The sequence below is a fragment of the Chiloscyllium punctatum genome, chromosome 49 (genome assembly GCF_047496795.1).
Source record: "Chiloscyllium punctatum isolate Juve2018m chromosome 49, sChiPun1.3, whole genome shotgun sequence".
NCBI lineage: Eukaryota > Metazoa > Chordata > Chondrichthyes > Orectolobiformes > Hemiscylliidae > Chiloscyllium > Chiloscyllium punctatum.
This window is the reverse complement of record NC_092787.1, coordinates 60,759,861-60,781,618: the sequence shown is the minus strand read 5'-3', so window position 1 is coordinate 60,781,618 and position 21,758 is coordinate 60,759,861. Positions and strand designations below refer to the sequence as shown.

Sequence of the window (21,758 nt, the reverse complement as noted above, 5' to 3'; positions counted from 1 at the left end):
TATTGCATTAAAAAACAAGCGTGAAATGATGCTTACAAAAATAGAATTTCTGCTTACGCACCTCACTGCACAGTCCTTATCCACTAATGTTGAGAAACTGTGCATGATCAGCTGAAACATTGCCATTTGTTCATTTACCCATTACAACCAAATGCATTAGAATTTTTGTCTAAAGCAACAAAACCTCTGGGGTAGAATCCCCATTAGTTTATTTCGATGAGATAATTCATACTTGGTTTTTTGAGACAATAAAATCACTGATGATATTGCACCATGGATTAAATATTTACAATGAGGCTGCAACATTAATCATGAAGAAATATTTCATAAAGCATGAAAAATAAGTATTAAGAACTGGAGATCATGAATTTGAGAATGAAGATCAGAATAGATTGCTTAAAGAGAATGGTTAGTGAACCCATCAGGAAAGAAGTAGAAAACTCCAAAGACATAAATGACAGTTGATATAGCATAAGGTAATTAGTGTAGCAGTTAAAGCCAAATAAAAAAAATTTGGCAATTCTCCTAATACAGTAAAATTATCAAAGGAGAATTGAGATAAATGGACAAAGTAAACTGGACTGAAGCTGAGAATAAAACAAATTGGGAAGAAATTTAGAAAGCTGCAAAACAAAGGTACTTTGTAGTATTTGTTCATGAAACACAAAGCTGGCACAGTGCTGCAGCAGGTAATAAGGAAGGCTTATGAAATGTTGGCCTGTATTTCAAGAGGGTTATAGAGTCATAGAGATGTACAGCATGGAAACAGACCCTTCGGTCCAACCTGTCCATGCCGACCAGATATCCTAACCCACTCTAGTCCCACCTGCCAACACCCGGCCCATATCCCTCCAAACCCTTCCTATTCATATACCCATCCAAATGCCTCTTCAATGTTGCAATTGTACCAGCCTCCACCACACCCTCTGGCAGCTCATTCCATACAAGTACCACCCTCTGCATGAAAAAGTTGCTCCTTAGTTCTCTTTTATATCTTTCCCCTCTCACCCTAAACCTATGGCCTCTAGTTCTGGACTCCCCGACCCCAGGGAAAAGACTTTGCCTATTTATCCTATCCGTGCCCCTCATAATTTTGTAAACCTCTATAAGGTCACCCCTCAGCCTCCGACGCTCCAGGGAAAACAGCCCCAGCCTGTTCAGCCTCTCCCTGTAGCTCAGATCCTCCAACCCTGGCAACATCCTTGTAAATCTTTTCTGAAAACTTTCAAGTTTCACAACATCTTTTCGAAAAGAAGAAGGAGACCAGAACTGCACACAATATTCCAACAGTGGTCTCACCAATGTCCTGTACAGCCGCAACATGACCTCCCAACTCCTGTACTCAATACTCTGACCAATAAAGGAAAGCATACCAAACACCTTCTTCATTATCCTATCTACCTGTGACTCCACTTTCAAGGAGCTATGAACCTGCACTCCAAGGTCTCTTTGTTCAGCAACACTCCCTAGAACCTTACCGTTACCTAGGACCTTAAGTGTATAAGTCCTGCTAAGATTTGCTTTCCCAAAATGTAGCACCTCGCATTTATCTGAATTAAACTCCAGCTGCCACTTCTCAGCCCATTAGCCCATCTGGTCCAGATCCTGTTGTAATCGGAGGTAACCCTCTTCACTGTCCAATACACCTCCAATTTTGGTGTCATGTGCAAACTTACTAACTGTACCTCTTATGCTCGCACCCAAATCATTTATGTAAATGACAAAAAGTAGAGGGCCCAGCACCGATCCTTGTAGCACTCCACTGGTCACAGGCCTCCAGTCTGAAAAACTACCTCCATCACCACCCTCTGTCTTCTACCTTTGAGCCAGTTCTGTATCCAAATGGCTAGTTCTCCCTGTATTCCATGAGATCTAATCTTGCTAATCAGTCTCCCATGGGGAACCTTGTTGAATGCCTTACTGAAGTCCATATAGATCACATCTACTGCTCTGCCCTCAATCTTCTTTGTTACTTCTTCAAAAAGCTCAATCAAGTTTGTGAGACATGATTTCCCACGCACAAAGCCATGTTGACTATCCCTAATCAGTCCTTGCCTTTCCAAATACATGTACGTCCTGTCCCTCAGAACTCCCTCCAACAATTTGCCCATCACTGAGGTCAGGCTCACCGGTCTATAGTTCCCTGGCTTGTCTTTACCACCCTTCTTAAAACAGTGGCACCATGTTTGCCAACCTCCAGTCTTCCGGCACCTCACCTGTGATTATCGATGATACAAATATAAGACCATAAGACCATAAGACATAGGAGTGGAAGTAAGGCCATTTGGCCCATCGAGTCCACTCCGCCATTCAATCATGGCTGATGCGCATTTCAGCTCCACTTGCCAGCGTTCTCCCCGTAGCCCTTAATTCCTCTAGACAACAAGAACCTATCAATCTCGGCCTTGAAGACATTTAGCGTCCCGGCTTCCACTGCACTCCGTGGCAATGAATTCCACAGGCCCACCACTCTCTGGCTGAAGAAATGTCTCCGCATTTCCGTTCTGAAATGACCCCCTCTAATTCTAAGGCTGTGTCCACGGGTCCTAGTCTCCTCGCCTAACAGAAACAATTTTCTAGCATCCACCTTTTCAAAGCCATGTATTATTTTGTACGTCTCTATTAGATCTCCCCTTAATCTTCTAAACTCCAACGAATACAACCCCAGTATCCTCAGCCGTTCCTCATATGCTAGACCTGTCATTCCAGGGATCATCCGTGTGAATCTCCGCTGGACACGTTCCAGTGCCAGTATGTCCTTCCTGAGGTGTGGGGACCAAAACTGGACACAGTACTCCAAATGGGGCCTAACCAGAGCTTTATAAAGTCTTAGTAGTACATCTCTGCTTTTATATTCCAACCCTCTTGAGATAAGAGACAACATTGCATTCGCTTTCTTAATCACAGACTCAACCTGCATGTTTACCTTTAGAGAATCCTCGACTAGCACTCCCAGATCCCTTTGTGCTTTGGCTTTATTAAGTTTCTCACCATTTAGAAAGTAGTCCATTCCTATATTCTTTTTGCCAAAGTGCAAGACCTCGCACTTGCTCACGTTAAATTCCATCAGCCATTTCCTGGACCACTCTCCCAACCTGTCTAGATCCTTCTGTAGCCTCCCCACTTCCTCAGTACTACCTGCCTGTCTACCTAACTTTGTATCATCGGCAAACTTCGCTAGAATGCCCCCGGTTCCCTCATCCAAATCATTAATATATAATGCGAACAGCTGTGGCCCCAGCACCGAACCCTGCGGGACACCGCTCGTCACCGGCTGCCATTCTGAAAAAGAACCTTTTATCCCAACTCTCTGCCTTCTGTTAGATAGCCAATCCTCAATCCATCCCAGCAGCTCACCTCGAACACCATGGGCCCTCACCTTGCTCAGCAGTCTCCCGTGTGGCACCTTATCAAAGGCCTTTTGAAAGTCCAGATAGACCACATCCACTGGGTTCCCCTGGTCTAACCTACTTGTTACCTCTTCAAAAAATTCCAACAGGTTTGTCAGGCATGACCTCCCTTTACTAAATCCATGTTGACTTGTTCTAATCAGACTCTGCTCTTCCAAGAATTTAGAAACCTCATCCTTAATGATGGATTCTAGAATTTTCCCAACAACCGAGGTTAAGCTGATTGGCCTATAATTTTCCATCTTTTGCCTTGATCCTTTCTTGAACAAGGGGGTTACTACAGCCATCTTCCAATCGTCCGGGACCTTTCCTGACTCCAGTGACTCTTGAAAGATCTCAACCAATGCCTCTGCTATTTCCTCAGCAACCTCTCTCAGAACTCTAGGGTGTATCCCATCGGGGCCAGGAGATTTATCAATTTTAAGACTTTTTAACTTTTCTAGCACTATCTCTTTCGTAATGGCAACCATACTCAACTGAGCCCCGTGACACCCTTTAATTTTTGGGATATTACTCCTGTCTTCCACTGTGAAAACTGACGCAAAGTACTTGTTAAGTTCTCCTGCTATTTCCTTATCTCCCATCACTAGGCTCCCTGCATCAGTTTGAAGTGGCCCAATGTCTACTTTTGCCTGTCGTTTGTTTCTTATGTACTGAAAGAAACTTTTACTATTATTTCTAATATTACTGGCTAGCCTACCTTCATATTTGACCCTCTCATTTCTTATTACACTCTTTGTTATCCTCTGTTTGCTTTTGTATCCTTCCCAATCTTCTGATTTCCCACTGTTCTTAGCCACTTTATAGGATCTCTCTTTTTCTTTAATACATTTCCTGACTTCCTTTGTCAGCCAAGGTTGTCTAATCCCTCCCCGGTTAATCTTTCTTTTCTTGGGAATGAACCTCTGTACAGTGTCCTCAATTATACCTACAAACTCCTGCCATTTTTGCTCTAGTGTCTTCCCGGTTAGCCTCTGCTTCCAGTCTATTTTAGTCAGTTCCTCTCTCATGCCCTCATAATTACCTTTATTCAACTGTAACACCATTACATCAGATTTCGCCTTCTCCCTTTCAAACTCCAGACTGAACTCTACCATATTATGGTCGCTACTTCCTAAGGGTTCCCTTACTTTAAGATCTTTTATAGATATCTCAGTAAGAGGCCCAGCAATCACTTCTCTCGCTTCCCAGAGTTCTCAGGTACACCTGATCAGGTCCTGGGGATTTTTCCACCTTTAACCATTTCAAGACATCCAGCACTTCCTACTCTGTAATCTGGACATTCTGCAAGATGTCACCATCTGTTTCCCTACAGTCTATATCTTCCATATCCTTTTCCACAGTAAATACTGATGCAAAATATTCATTTAGTATCTCCCCCAATTTCTGTGGCTTCACACAAAGGCCTCCTTGCTGATCTTTGGAGGGGCCTTATTCTCTCCCTAGTTACCCTTTTGTCCTTAATATATTTGTAAAAAACTCATTGGATTCTCCTTAATTCTATTTGCCAAAGCTATCTCATGTCCCCGTTTTGCCTTCCTGATTTCCCTCTTAAGTATACTCCTACTTCCTTTATAATCTAAGGATTCACTCATTCTATCCTGTCTATACCTGACATATGCTTCCTCCTTTTTCTTAACCAAACCCTCAATTTCTTTAGTCATTCAGCATTCCCTATACCTATCAGCCTTCCCTTTCACCCGGATAGGAATATTCTCTCTCTGGATTCTTGTTATCTCATTTCTGAAGGCTTGAAATATACAATTAAGGAAATCTTACTACAACTGTACAAGGTGCTTGTGAGACCACATTTAGAGTATTGAGAGCAGTCTTAGTCCACTTTTCTTAAGGAAATATACAATTTCCTTGGTGGCAGCTCAGGGAAGGTTCACTAGGATGATCCCAGATATGGAGGGATTGCCTTAAGAGTTCAGAATTCTACTTGGTAGAGCCCAGGACAAGAGCCCAGTCTCAGAATAAGAGAACAGGTGAGAGACAGCAAGAAGGGGAATCAGATTCGAAAGTAGGATCAGCCATGATCTTACTGAATTGCAGAGCAGGTTGAACAGGTCTACTCCATTTCTTATTTGTTTTTTAATGGCCTTTCAGTCTTATGACAAATAGAAATAAAGTGATAGCATTTCACTCATTGGAGGACATTCTATAATCAACTTTAGTGGGTAGAAATTCCAAAGAAACATGGTTCTGCCACTTTATTATATTAGGTAGGCTTGGAGCCATCACTACCCAGACTTCTTTGGCTGTACACCTGGATGGGAAAATTAGAAATTGCATTTTGCCACTTTGTTGTGGCTAGCATTACTTGAATGGGAAGTGCACTGTGGTTGCAGACAGGAACGAACATCTCTGAAGAGACTTGTGGCAACCTTCTGTCTTAGAAGATAATGATTTGTCCCATGTTGGAGGACACTCACACTGGCACGTCTCTGCCATTTTTGACAGAATGAAAGACAGTGGACTGACCAACTGCTTAGTTTGCTGCTCTCTATTTCTTTGGGCAGATCTCATTGGATCAGCAAATACAGAATGTGATTGAGTTAGCATTCTGTAGGACCTCCAAATTGATGGTGCTGTCCTCCAAAGAGATGCTGAATATAAGTCTAATAGAACAAATGTGGAAAATATTCACAATTTTCTCCTGCTCAGCATATGCTGTCAGGGTCTCCGGTCTGTAGAGGAGTGCAAAGAGGACACAGGTTTGGTAGACTTGTAGTTTGGAGACCTCTGTCAAATTGCTGCGGCTTCACGTTCTGTGGCAGAAAGTTGCAACTATTTGAGGTCACTTGCCTATGGAAACTCAAATGCCAGCTCCCTAACTCCTGGGACCTGTGCCAATAGTAGCTCCTAGGGAGTCACATTCCTGCAAACTGGTATTGTACCCAGCAATAGATGTGTTGAGGTGCAATACTAGTAGTATAGGCTCTACGGAGTCCCTTCTGTATTCATATCATGGACAGCATGCTTACTCCCCTGCCAATGATATCAAAGTGCCACATGGCCAACTGTACCAACAGCCTTCTCAGGATTGCCTACAACCTCATGGAAGTTCAACAGTTTCCATTTCCTAAACTTTAACCATTATGGATAAAATTTCACTGGAGCATAAGAATAGATAAATAAAGTGACAAGCCAAGGATGGTTCCTAATTATTCCTGTTGAATATCAGACAAAGATGTAGCTGAGTAGTCGGTTCTTGCTCTGACAGCTTTTAGCATGGGTCATAAAGTAGAATATTACATGGGTAGAAATGCAAAATATGAAATTACCATATTCAGCCTGAAAGTAATCCACTGTGTCACAAGTCAAAATATTTACTCAGTCACAAACTCTGTTCGCTTGCCACTAACTCCAACCCTTTCCTTGTAACTCTTAGGATGAGCCAGAGCAATTATATTTTAGCTAATTTGCAGGGTCAAAATGACACTACCTATGGGTGCTCCAGTTTCCTCCCACAGCCCAAAAATGTGCAGTTAGGTGAATCGGCCATGCTAAATTGCCCGTAGTGTTAGGTGAAGGGGGAATGGGTCTGGGTAGGTTGTGTGTCGGTGTAGACCTGTTGGGCCGAAGGGCCTGTTTCCACACTGTATGTAATCTAATTTTGCACTCAAAACCATCTATACCTACCTCTGTAATAGCACCACCCTTTGCCCTTGCCTCTATTTGCTGCTGTTGAAATCCTCATTTATGTTGTTACATCTAGACCTGATTATTCCAAAGCACTCCTTTCTACCCTTCCTTATTAAAACTTAAGGTTATTAAAACTCTGTTGTCTACATCCTAACTTGTATCACATCCCTTTCATCTGTATCCCCTGATCTCAGTGGCCCACATAGGTTACTGGTTAAGATTAATGCTTCAATTTATGTGGGCGGCACGGTGGCACAGTGGTTAGCACTGCTGCCTCACAGCGCCTGAGACCCGGGTTCAATTCCCGCCTCAGGCGACTGACTGTGTGGAGTTTGCACGTTCTCCCCGTGTCTGCGTGGGTTTCCTCCGGGTGCTCCGGTTTCCTCCCACACTCCAAAGATGTGCAGGCCAGGTGAATTGGCCAAGCTAAATTGCCCATAGTGTTAGGTAAGGGGTAAATGTAGATGTAGGGGTATGGGTGGGTTACGCTTCGGCGGGGCGGTGTGGACTTGTTGGGCCGAAGGGCCTGTTTCCACACTAAGTAATCTAATCTAATTTGAAAAATTCTTATCCTCATATTCAAATCAATCCATGCTACCCCCACCCCCAAAAAAAAGATCATTTATAGGTTTATTCCAGTTTTCCTGGAATTCCAAACTCCAACTTCTAAGAACTATCTGACTATACTATTGGTAGCCTGGTAAAAACAATGACTGCAGATGCTGAAAACCAAATACTGGATTAGTGGTGCTGGAAGAGCACAGCAGTTCAGGCAGCATCCAACGAGCAGCGAAATCGACGTTTCGGGCAAAAGCCCTTCATCAGGAATAAAGGCAGTGAGCCTGCCTTTATTCCTGATGAAGGGCTTTTGCCCGAAACGTCGATTTCGCTGCTCGTTGGATGCTGCCTGAACTGCTGTGCTCTTCCAGCACCACGAATCCAGTATTGGTAGCCTGGTCTAACGTATCCATATATGCTTTAATATTAATGTGTTTAATGTTATAAACAAATTTAAATATCTGAATTACATTCAAAGAACTATATATGTATGAGGTTACTGTTGTATTTGTAAAATGTAGATTGCATTTTGTTTTTTGGTTGCCACAAATCCATGTATTCATTTGATAAACAACATATAATTTAGAACACTTTATTTGAAAAGTTTTTACCTTATTGCATGAGCCAACTCCACACATTTCCACTGTTCTACGTGCTGTCCATTTAGCTGTAACAGAGTATCTAGTGATTGCAAGCCTGCTTGATCAGCTGGGCCACCTAAGAAAATGATTAACAAAAGTACAATACTTAAAATGTGTGATTACATGGATTGAATAGATTCTCCAACAACTCCACTTCCTTGTGACATTTCAAGGGGGAAGTTAAATAGCTTTTTCAGATGGGAATTTAAAAACAAATTTTGAGGACAAAAAAAACAAAAACATGAAAAAGCAATGCTAAAATAAAATCTAATATAAAAAGGCAACATTCAGTCTTTAACACATCCACGTATCTGCAAATTACTCAAGTGAATAAGAGAGCTTTTAGCTTGGCCCGATTTCCATGGTTATGCTTGGAATTAATACAGAATATAATTAAAATAAGAGCAGTATTACTAGGACCATTTTATAATATTGTCACATTGCAACTGGTTTAAAAAATCTCTTCTGAATTTGGATAAAATATTTTATTTGTACTTTAAATGTAGTAAGCAATCAGTACTAAATAGATTTTTGATATTGTAAATTTTTGATGAATCAACCAAGCTGTAAACTGCAAACCTGGACCATCTCAGACTCCTCCCTCCCCTTCCTAGGCCTCTCCATTTCTATCTTGGGCAACCAACTCAACGCGGACATTTACTATAAACCGACCGACTCCCACAGCTACCTCGACTACACCTCCTCCCACCCTGCCCCCTGTAAAAACGCCATCCCATATTCCCAATTCCTTTGCCTTCGCCACATCTGCTCCCAGGAGGACCAATTCCAATACCGAACCACCCAGATGGCCTCCTTCTTCAAAGACCACAATTTCCCCTCAGATGTGGTTGACGATGCTCGCCACCGCATCTCCTCCACTTCCTGCACCTCCGCTCACCACCAGGACAGAACCCCACCGGTCCTCACCTACCACCCCACCAACCTCCAGATACATCGTACCATCCTTCGTCATTTCCGCCACCTCCAAACAAACCCCACCACCAAGGATATATTTCCCTCCCCTCCCCTATCAGCGTTCTGAAAAGGCCACTCCCTCCGTGACTCTCTCGTCAGGTCCACACCCCCCACCAACCCAACCTCCACTCCCGGCATCTTCCCCTGCAACCGCAAGAAATGTAAAACTTGTGCCCACACCTGCCCCCTCACTTCCCTAAGGCCCCAGGGATCCTTCCATATCCGCCACAAATTCACCTACACCTCCACACACATCATTTACTGCATCCGCTGCACCCGATGTGGCCTCCTCTCCATTGGGGAGACAGGCTGTTTACTTGCGGAACGTTTCAGAGGACACCTCTGGGATACCCGCACCAACCAACCAACCCAACCGCCCCATGGCTGAACACTAACTCCCCCTCCCACTCCGCCAAGTACATGCAGGTCCTTGGCCTCCTCCATTGCTAGACCATGGCAACACGATGCCTGGAGGAAGAGCGCCTCATCTTCTGCCTCGGAACCCTCCAACCAAAGGGATGAATGCAGATTTCTCCAGCTTCCTCATTTCCCCTCCCCCCCACCTTATCTCAGTCCCAACCCTCGGACTCAGCACAGTCTTCTTGACCTGCAATCTTCTTCCTGACCTCTCCGCCCCCACCCCCTCTCCGGCCTATCACCCTCACCTTAACCTCGTTCCATCTATTGTATTCCCAACGCCCTCCCCCAAGTCCCTCCTCCCTACCTTTTATCTTAGCCTGCTTGGCACGCCTTCCTCATTCCTGAAGAAGGGCTTATGCCCAAAAGGTCGATTCTCCTGCTCCTTGGATGCTGCCTGACCTGCTGCGCTTTTCCAGCAACACATTTTTGAAGCTATAAACTGTTGTCTGGATGAGCATGAGGTGTCGATGCTAAGAAACTGCTACAGATGGTTAGAGGATATCATCTACATCAATTAACTTTTGGTGGAAATCCTTAAGTTTCATCAGCAATAAGTGGTCTGCCCCCTGTTATGGGCAGAAGCTGTAATTAGCTTTACTTTTTGGAGGACACATCAAGCAAACAAAATGATTGTCATTGAGGCCAAAGTCTCAAAGAATTCAGAATGCCTTAGGGTATAAGGTAAGGCCATTGGATACCAGTTTCAAGCAGGAGTGTGTGTGTGTGTGTGTGTGTGTGTGTGTGTGTGTGTGTGTGTGTGTGTGTGTGTGTGTGTGTGTGATTTTAAAAATGAAGCAGCCTGGGGGAAGGTTGTTGATAAAAACCGATAAATGAAAGTACAACACAGAAACCAAGCTGTTTGAATACAGTATTCAAGGTTGCTTGGTATTGTTACGAAGATGTGTACTCATGAAGTGAAAGGCAGAAAGCCAGAATTGGTAATCTGTTCAAAGCTTGGAGATTTAAAAAAAAGTTGGGAAACAGTTGTAGATGCACAGATAGTTCTAAAAATACGTGCGTATCAATTGGCAATGAGATTGATTTTTTTTAATGTTCATCACATTTCTGATAATGACCTTACGCCCGAAATGTAGACTCCTCCTCCTCGGATGGTGCCTAACTGGTTGTGCTTTTCCAGCACCATACGTTTTGACTCCAATCTCCAACATCTACAGTCCTCACTTTCTCCTAGTTGCTGAAAACTTTATTGCGAAGCCTCTTCCAAGGATGCCCACCTCCTCCTCCCTCCACAAGGATCTCAGCGAGTCTCTCTCTCCCACTGCAGCCCCCCAGGTCATCTCTTCTGCCATGAAGCTCTTCAACCTTGTCGTGAAGTAGATCCGCTACTGCAATCATGTCTCCTTCCTCAGCACCTGCCTATACAACCAGCTTATCTCCTATGAAATCCAGACAACATTCAGACCTTCTCAATTTGGACCTGACCAGGACAACCACAACCTACAGCAAATCCCAAGCCTCCAGATCCTACGTTCCACGCTCACAGCCATGAGTCTCCATCTACTCTCCCTGTAATCAGCCCAGCCCCACCTCAGGACCACACTCTCCCAGACCTGCAAAGACCTATGCTATTCTTCATCCTGAGGAGGATCCACACATTCAACAAACACTTTTTCTCCAGCTTATTGGACATCAACAAATGTAAGTGCACCAAATTCTCACATACTTTCCTCCAAACTAGATATTCTTTGACCACTCCAGACCCTTCTCCCGGCCTCTGTAACCAGCGGATGCTATTATCCATGCGGCCACTAATACAGCTGTGAATGATGACATTACTTCTGGCCTTGAACTCATTGCAGTCACTGCCAACAATACTGCTTCTGTGACTGCAGCCAGAACTACCACCTCCACAACTGATACCAGATCTACTGCTTCTGAAACCTCCAGAAATGCTGCTCGCCATGTCACTTCTGCACCAGTGATTGTCGCCGTCAATCACCTCTTCCGTTCCCACCCCCCCCCCCCCCCCCTCCACTGAAATCACTCACCAGAACACTGCTGTTGACCATAGTGCCCACCCTTGCACACCACCAATAGCACTGCTTCTGCTTACACTGCTGTAGATGCCTCTGCCTCTTCTATACCCGTGGTTGCTGCCAAACGTGCCACTTTGGTCCCCGCTGACATCTGCAGCAGATGAAAACACTGCTTCCATGAATGTCACTTCCGCCCCCCGCAGGTGCCACCGAACGCTCCACTTCCACCCCCATGACTGCTGCCATTTATGTCGCTTCCTCCACTAATGACACCTCTGATGTTAATGATCACATGACTGTTCCCACTTCAGGGACAGTCTCCACTTCCACTCCCAGCTCTAGCTCTACACCACACCCCAGCCCCATCGAGTTTTTACCATCTACCCCAGACGTGCCCCTCACTGTGGATGAATGATCAGTCCCCTGTAAAGGGCTTACCTTCATCCTACTACACTCCCAGGTCAAGCAATTTCGTGCATGAGACACTGAATTTTTCTTCCACCGAGTCCCTGCTTACTTCTTCAATTGTGACTCCCACCCTCCCTCTGAGGACCATTTTTCCCATATCCAACATACTCCATCCTCTTGGACACCACTACCGAGCCTGTTACCCTCCCTCAACCTCCATCTCCAACTGCTGCTATGACATTAAACGCCTCCACCTGTCCACTCCCTCATTCTCGCAACGTACAGCCCTCCACTCTCTCCGCTCCAACCCCAAACTCATCATTAAACCAGAGGACAAAAGGGGTGCAGTGGTAGTATGGCGTGCCAACCTCTACATCGCCGAAGCCAAGCATTAACTCGGACTCCTCGACCGTAACCTCACCTTCCATCACCACATTTCTGATGAAGGTCTTATGCCCAAATCATCGACTCTCCTGCTTCTTAGATGCTTCCTGATCTGTTGTGAGTTTCCAGCACCACACTTTTGACTAACTCTCCAATGTTTGCAGTCCTCAAAGCCTCCTTATTTAGATGTTAAGGCAACCAGCTTGGATATTAGCCAATTAATTTAAATCAGGCCCTAGATATCAAATCCCAATTAAATTTAAATCCGATGGTTTTGACTATCTCTAACCAATCCAACTGCAAAGAAATTAATGTGATCACAGGTATAAAGAAGGGGGCAAATGGACAGAGACCAGAAAGCAAACTGCTATCCGAGAGAAACATCTTACTTACACAGAAATCTCCACACTCTTTAAAAAAATACCATCTATTCATAAAGGTACACAGCACTCTTGGATAATATTCCTCACACCAGACTTTAATGGAGAGAGGCGTTCAGAACAGAACAATTTCCAAAGAAAACAACCCTCAAAAGAGGGCCAGCGGAAGAAAGTTATTTTAATTAACCTGTTCAGGCATCTTATGCTAACTTCCAGGGAAGGTGTAACTTGAATCCAGACCTTCTGCTCTAGAGGTCAGGACTCTATCACTGCCCTCTAACGGGATATATAAAAGGTTAAAGCAGGTCCAGTGTATGGGTTTTTGAAGAAAACGTAAGGCACCTCGATACAAGAATACATTCAGAGAAAGCAATTTTGAAAATTTTCTTGGCTTTGTTAGCACGAGATTCTTGGGAGTGCAGACCAACTGCTATAAAAGCTCCATTTCTTCATGGAGAAAAGTTTTATTTTCTCCTCGAAAAGAGTCACCAAATGCAATAAATAAATGTTTATAGACTAAATGATGCCTCTAGGGTTTGGCACTTCTCAGGACACACTACCTTTAGTGAAAACAGACACTAATACATTTTACTGGCAGTATAAGCAGCATTCAGGCTTCTTCATGAGGCACTAAGTGAGTTGTTTTGTGGAGTGAGAGAAGAGAATTTGAAAATCATTTCATAAAATGCACTTAAAGATGACATCAAAACTGGATGTCAAACTTTCAATGCTTTTAAGTACAAAACTGGTAATCAGGCAGAATGGATCAACTCTCGCTGTGTGTCAGCAAACCTATTTGGGAAATGTTTGCCCCTTGCTATTCATCAAAGTAGGACCTCACAGAAAGCCTTCCAAAGCTGAACTGGATGAATTGTGAAGTCTAATTGGATACCTGAATTATCTGGGCACCCAAACAAGACCAGATGCCAGTTCTGAAGTATCAGCATTGAGATCCCCCGATAAAACCCGAAAAGTGGAAGATATTGTTCAGGGGAACAAAACATTGAATAAAAAGATGACTATTTATTTTGGAATGTCCATCATTGGGAGATGTTAGGAACATGAAATCTTTAGTAATGTTTCTTATTCAAATTTGTGGTAAGTTCTCAAGAGCATGAGTATTTTTATTCTTGTCAGAAAGGGAAATAAATATTGTCTTTTCCACGGGGAGGCTAAAAAGATCAGAAGGATCAGAGGGTAGTAAAAGGTACCTGAACAATGGAAAGTTGGCAGATGTAGCATCTTTCTTTGTAAAAACATTGGAAGAAAAAGTAAATATGAATTCAGCAACTATCCATTTGTGTGCTACATTAATACAAAGTCATAGCGGGATAATAAATTCAGTGAAATACTTCAATGAAAAGTGACTGAAGATTGATACTGCAGTTTTAAAACTGTTGCTGGAGAATGGAGAAATCTCCAAATTGAAATGGGTGGGATAATAGCAGTCAGCTGATTGTTTTGCAAAGAAAGGAGCAAGCATGAAGAAACTGGTGGACACACTGGAAAAAGGACTCTGAACTTTAGATTAGATTAGATTAGATTAGATTAGATTACTTACAGTGTGGAAACAGGCCCTTCGGCCCAACAAGTCCACACCGACCCGCCGAAGCGCAACCCACCCATACCCCTACATTTACCCCTTACCTAACACTATGGGCAATTTAGCATGGCCAATTCACCTGACCTGCACATTTTTGGACTGTGGGAGGAAACCGGAGCACCCGGAGGAAACCCACGCAGACACGGGAAGAATGTGCAAACTCCACACAGTCAGTCGCCTGAGGCGGGAATTGAACCCAGGTCTCTGGTGCTGTAAGGCAGCAGTGCTAACCACTGTGCCACTGTGCCCACTATGCCACTGTACACATACAAGAAAACAATGAGTATGAGTATAATCTGTTGTCATTTTGTTTATTGTAAATTGATTCATTTTAAAAAAGAAAAAAAGAATCTGTTGTATTTAAAGTGAACGGAAAGGATGGCAGAGACTAATGGAATGTGGCACCAGGTAATGGATGTTAATTAAAGGTTAATTTTGGTGTTATCAATATGGAGAGCTTGTAATCAATGGCAACTGTTTTCTGGAGTGTGGTTAATTGAAATAAAGCTCATTTAAAGTGTGGACTTGGACTCTCTTCAAAAATAGACATGTCATAGTGTATAACTCAACACAACCAGATGACAAAATTTAGAGGAATTTCATTTTGCCTAAACCACAACCAAACTTTAAATATCTTGCCTGGGTCTACAGCTTGCACACGAACGGGAGCATCACAGCAAATTGTGAAGCCAAAGCCATCTTTGCCACGTGATATTGTAACCTGAAACAGACAGCAAAAAAGTTACATACTGTTGAAGAATTTTAAAAGAATCACATGTTCACATTGTACTTTAACTCACTTTAAAAGTTTAAGAAACTGTACAATGCAGCAATTTTTCCAAAAATTGCAGCATTAATTGAGACGAGAATGGATTAGTCTGATTTTTAGGCATGAAATGGGTGATACTACTTGAAAAAGAAATAATGCACACTCTTTGTTGAGGAATGGAAAGGAAAGGAAAATGAACTGCTATCATGGAAACCTCCCATCTCCATGCACCTGTATGAATGCATGAGAAAGAGTACAGAACAGATTTGAGAATGGTTCCAGGGGTGTGATGCCTCAGTTGTGAGGACAGATTTTAGAAAATGAGACTGCTTTCCTTGTAGAAAAGGGATATGGGTAGATTTGGTACAAGCTTTCAAAATCATGAGGGGTTCTGGGCAGAGCATATAAAGGAGAACCTGTTCCTACTCAATCAAAAGAGAATCAGACAACATGGTTTTCAAATGCTGCGCAAAAGCAGCAAGTGAGAGACAAGAAAATTTTTTCACACAGGCTGTAGTTCAGGTTTAGAACGCGCTGTCTGGAAGTTAGTGTAGGCAGGTTCAGTTGTGGGACTCGAGGGGGCATGGTTTCTATTTGAATAATCATCTAACTTTTAGGGCTATGAAGAAAAGACAGGAGTTTGGCATTTAATCAAAATGCTCAGAGTACTGTCGCAATCTGGTGAGTCAAATGGTCTCCTTCTGCATTGTGACAATTGAGATTCTGGAGGAGGAAGAGTAGGTCAAGCAAAGGGATGTTGCTATGATTAGTAATTTGCCTTAAATATCTTAATGGAGTCTTGATTACATCATGTGATTTCCATATTTACTGACACTTGCTCATTGAACACAGTCTTCTACCATCATTTAGTTGGCATGGACTAAACTGTTAAGAAGTTAATTCCAAAAGCCCTATGAAGAAGTTTTCTGCATAATTTAAGCCATTTTGCAAACTTTTTTTCCGCATTTTTCTACTGCATCTTACCTCCCCACCAACACTACAACTGTCAAAATACCAATTTCCTACAGGGAATTCTCCCATAACTGTGCATTTTGTTAGTAAAGGGATGTTGTGAAAATTCGGCCTGCACTCCTCTGCACCTGACCATTAATATTCCTACACCATAATCCCTAGGCAGACTCATGACATTCATCCATTTGTCTCATGATCAGCACGATTGTATTTTGCTGTTTTTTGATCTGAGTAGAAACCGATAAAATTATCATTCTCTCTTTTAATAAACCTCTGTTGTAGATGCTAAGAAAAATCAAGGTTTACAGTTTAAATCAAAAGAATTTTATTATAAAATGAGCCCTAACCCGAACTCAATCTTAAATGATCATTTACACTAAAGAAATTAGAAGTGCGATGAAAATTGCTACTTATTCTTTAAGCTAAGCCTCTTAACATTTCCTCTGCACCCATTTGACTTACCCCCCCCCACAAAAAATCTCAAATCAGATACTCATCTGCAATTACAACATTTAGTCAGAGACCCATTTTAAAAATTCACAAATGGACTGAGATCTTTTGGGCTCATGATTCACTTCCAGTGAAGGGTATCCCTTCAAACCTCCTCTATCATCCCATGGTAAACTCCAGTTGTAACAAAGATGTTGTTAATGTCTTAAGCATGGTAAAAACAATGACTGCAGATGCTGGAAACCAGATTCTGCATTAGTGGTGCTGGAGGAGCACAGCAGTTCAGGCAGCATTCAAGGAGCTTCGAAATCGACATTTCAGGCAAAAGCCCTTCATCAGGAATAAAGGCAGTGAGCCTGAAGCGTGGAGAGATAAGCTACAGGAGAGTGGGGGTGGGGAGAAAGTAGCATAGAGTACAATGGGTGAGTGGGGGAGGGGATGAAGGTGATAGGTCAGGGAGGAGAGGGTGGAGTGGATAGGTGGAAAAGGAGATAGGCAGGTAGGACAAGTCCGGACAAGTCATGGGACAGTGCTGAGTTGGAGGTTTGGAAATAGGGTGAGGGAAAGGGGAAATGCGGAAACTGTTGAAGTCCACATTGATGCCCTGGGGTTGAAGTGTTCCGAGGCGGAAGATGAGGCGTTCTTCCACCAGGCGTCTGGTGGTGAGGGAGCGGTGGTGAAGGAGGCCCAGGACCTCCATGTCCACGGCAGAGTGGGAGGGGGAGTTGAAATGTTGGGCCACGGGGCGTTGTGGTTGATTGGTGCGGGTGTCCCAAAGATGTTCCCTAAAGCGCTCTGCTAGGAGGCGCCCAGTCTCCCCAATGTAGAGGAGACCACATCGGGAGCAACGGATACAATAAATGATATTAGTGGATGTGCAAGTAAAACTTTGATGGATGTGGAAGGCTCCTTTGGGGCCTTGGATAGAGGTGAGGGAGGAGGTTGGGCGCAGGTTTTACAGTTCCTGCGGTGGCAGGGGAAAGTGCCAGGATGGGAGGGAGGGTTGTAGGGGGGCGTGGACCTGACCAGGTAGTCACAGAGGGAACGGTCTTTGCAGAAGGTGGAAAGGGGTAGGGAGGGAAATATATTCCTGGTGGTGGGGTCTGTTTGGAGGTGGCGGAAATGTCGGCAGATGATTTGGTTTATGCGAAAATGTCTTAAGCATAGCCAGCTTGGGTCAGATTTCTCCTCGTTCTAGTATTGTTAACTCTGGAGACTTACAAGTAAAAATTGCTTTCTCTCTTTCCAGCTTTACTATCCCATAAGTCAAACTCACTGTTAGGAGACTTTCAGTTAAGTGGTTTAAACTTTTGTAGCTAATACATCGAAAATCAAATTAACTCTGATTGATAGAGAATTATCCTTCAGCAAGTTTAGAACAAACCAAAATCCTACTCAGAACCAAAGGCATCCCAAGAACATAGTTGACCCTTTTCTATTATGTATCTCCCAGTCAACCTGGCCACATCATTATTTACTGGAGGTTAGGTATTTTACCAAGTATAATCATGTCCTAGAGACATCTAATGCTTTCAGAGACCATCACCCCAAAATAACACACAGGTATTTGCCCAAAATCTAATGAGCCATCACAGGTAAATCAGCCAGGCAATTTCATCCACCAATTACTCAAACTTCCAGCAGGCCCATGGAGAAAGCCTGACGAGGAAGCACGGAGGCACAGTGGTTAGGACTGCTGCCTCACAGTGCCAGAGACCCGGGTTCAATTCCCACCTCAGGCAACTGTCTGTGCGGAGTTTGCACATTCTCCCAGTGTTTGCGTGGGTTTCCTCCACAGTCCAAAAATGTGCAGATTAGGTGAACTGGCCATGCTAAATTGCTCATAGTGTTAGGTGAAGAGGTAAATGTAGGGGAATGGGTCCGGGTGGGTTGCTCTTCGGAGGGTCAGTGTTGACTTGTTGGGCTGAAGGGCCTGTTTCCACACTGTAAGCAATCTAATTATCTGTCCTTCAGGTATGGTAATCATCATCAAGTCTTCCAACGGTTTCAGTGTCCAACAAAAGACATCCTGTCCACCAAGAGTTGAAAGCCATCAGAGAGGCTTTGACTCATATAGCGTTACTTCAATGTAAGAACAACCTGAAATACTTTCTTATTTATGGATAGTCACCTCTTAAAACAGCATGATCAACAGTTTAGTCTAGGAATCTCCCCTACCCCCTCACCACTGCCTCCAACCTCTCAGTCTCCCAACCCCACACAGCACACTTCTATCTCCTTCCCAAAATCCACAAACAGGACTGCACAGGCAGACCCATTATTTCTGCCTACTCCACAAAACTCATCTCTTCCGGTCTCAAAATCGATTTTTTTCTCTTTGTCCAGTCCCTTCCCACTTACATCCATGATTCATCTGATGCTTTACATCAGTTTCAGACTTTCTGGTTCACAGGCTCCAGCCACCTCCTCTTTACCATGGATCTGCAATTCCTTTCCATAACCATTCCCACCCCCACAGGATGGTCTCCGGGCTCTTCACTTCTTCCTGGAAATAAATACCTGAACCATCCCCATCGACCACCACCCTACACCTCCTGGCCAAGCTTGCCCTCACCTTGAACAACTTCTCTTTAACTCCTCTCACTTTCTTCAGGTCAGATGGATGACCCTGAGCACCCGAATAGGCACCAGCTATTCCTGTCTCTTCATGGGGTGTGTGGAATATTCCTTGTTCCATTCCTATATCAGCCCCCACCCACAACTCCTTCTCCAGCATATCAATATCATCTGTGCTGCCTCCCTCACTCATCCAGAATGAAAATTTTTATTGATTTCACTTGCAATTTCCACACCACTCTTACTCTCACCTGGTCCATCTGGACTCCTCCATTCCCGTCCTCAACATCTTTGTTTCCATTTCTGGAAATGGCCAAGCTCACCAATATCCACTACAAATCCACCAATTCCCACAGTTACCTTGACTATACCTCCTTACGCCCTCGACCTGTAAAGACTCTTCCATTCTCCCAATTCCTCCACGTCCACCACAACTGTTTTGATCCTGTCAACTTCAACAAAGAGGCCTCCAAAATATCCACCTTCTTCCTCAACAGAGGATTCTGCAGCACCCTAGTTGACAGGGTCCTCAGCTAGGTCCAACCCACATCCCAAACTTCAGCCCTCACACCCCTTCCCTCCTACAAAATTAATAGGGTAACCCTTCTCCTCACCTACCACCCCATCAGCATCCATATCCAGAGGATCAACAGCCACCATCTCTGCTTCTTTAGCGGGGTGCCATCACCAGACACCTATTCCCTTCTCCTCCAGTCAGTCTTCTAAAAGGACCATGCCCTCTGGCACATCCTAATCCATTCTTCCTTCAATCCCCCCACAGCCCCAAGGCAATCCTACAACCACAGATGTTACACTGCCTGCGTAATTCCACCCACCAGAGTATCCAAGGGCCCAAACACAGGTTCCAGGTGAAGCAGTGCTTTACTTCCATTCAATTTAGTCTACTGCATTCGTTGCTTACAACGTGGTCTCCTCTACATTAGGGAAACAAGTGTAGACTGGGTGACCACTTTGCAGAACCCCTACATTCTGTCCTCAAAGACCCTGAACTTCTACTCACCTGCCACTTCAAAAGAATACCTTATTCCCTGACCAACGTCTATTGTCTCAGGCTTGCTGCAGTGCTCCAGCAAAGCTCAGCACAAACTGGAACAACATAGTGCATTTTGGGAAAGCAAATCTTAGCAGGACGTAGACGTTTAATAGTAAGGTCCTAGGAAGTGTTGCTGAACAAAGACTTTGGAGTGCAGGTTCATAGCTCCTTGAAAGTGGAGTCGCAGGTAGATAGGATAGTGAAGGCAGCGTTTGGTATGCTTTTTTTTATTGGTCAGAGTATTGAGTACAGGAATTGGGAGGTCATGTTGCGGCTGTACAGGACATTGGTGAGGCCACTGTTGGAATATTGCGTGCAATTCTGGTCTCCTTCCTATTGTAAGGATGTTGTGAAACTTGAAAGGGTTCAGAAATGATTTACAAGGATGTTGTCAGGGTTGGAGGATTTGAGCTTTAGGGAGAGGCTGAACAGGCTAGGGCTGTTTTCTCTGGAGCGTCAGAGGCTGAGTGGTGACCTTACAGGTTTAGAAAATCATGAGGAGCGTGGATAGAATAAATAGACAATGTCTTTTCCCTGGGGTGGGGGAGTCCAAAACTAGAGGGTATAGGTTTAGGGTGAGAGGGAAAGGTACATGTATGAGATGAGCTGCCAGAGGAAGTGGTGGAGGCTGGTACAAATGCAACATTGCAACAGGTGCTAGTAGGTGGGACATCTGGTCGGCATGGGCGAGTTCGACCGAATAGTCTGTTTCCGTGCTGTATATCCCCATGAGTCTATGAGCATCTCATTTTCCATTTGGGAACTCTACAGCTTTCAACAATTTTAGGGCCTGAGGCACCTTCTCCTATGTCCAAACCCCACACACCAGGCCTTGCTATCACAGGTGTTTAGATCAGAGTGGTGCTGGAAAAGTACAGCAGGTCAGGCAGCATCAGAAGAGCAGGAAAATCCACATTTCGGGCAAAAGCCCTTCATCAGGAATCCACTTGTGGATTTTCCTGCTCGGATGCTGTCTGACCTGTTGTGCTTTTCCAGCACCACTCTGATCTAAACTCTGGTTTCCAGCATCTGCAGTCTTCACTTTTGCCTTGTTATCACATGGTCTGCTCTTACAAACAACTAATTGTTAGCCACTAATTGTCCCATTAGCAGCCATTCATTCTCCTAGGCTGACCGTGATCCACTCCTTCGTCTGTCCAACTGTTCTTCTCTCTCTCTCTCTTTCACTTATCATTTACTTCTTACCCCCTCCTTACACTCCATCTTCTACATTAAAAAAAAACGTTTTTCCGACTACTATAAGTTCTGAGGAATGGTCACTAGACCTGAAACTTTAACTGATTTTTATCTACAGATTCTGCCAGACCTGCTGAGCTTTTCCAGCAATTTCTGTTTTTGTTTCATCAACAAGCTCCCCTGCTGCTGGAGCCCATTTTAAATGATCACTGATCAGCATTTCAGTAGTCTGAATGGAACCGATGAGATCAATGAAGTAGGACAGATTGCCTCTACCATTCTGAAACCCCAGATCTCTATGGCCTAAACATTCAT

At 43.9% G+C, this 21,758-nt stretch overlaps 1 protein-coding gene across 4 annotated transcripts in view; it reads right to left on the bottom strand.

Annotated features, from left to right (window-relative positions):
* Positions 1-21,758, bottom strand: part of LOC140469243 (regulator of G-protein signaling 3-like) — a 271,500-nt gene that overhangs the window by 151,772 nt on the left and 97,970 nt on the right. For all 4 annotated transcript variants that reach the window (XM_072565577.1, XM_072565579.1, XM_072565578.1 and 1 more), the window contains 2 exons: positions 15,064-15,145; positions 8,228-8,333 (listed from right to left, as the gene is read on the bottom strand). In XM_072565577.1, coding sequence (XP_072421678.1) covers positions 8,228-8,333; positions 15,064-15,145 — 188 coding nt within the window. The remainder of the gene's footprint in view (positions 1-8,227; positions 8,334-15,063; positions 15,146-21,758) is intronic.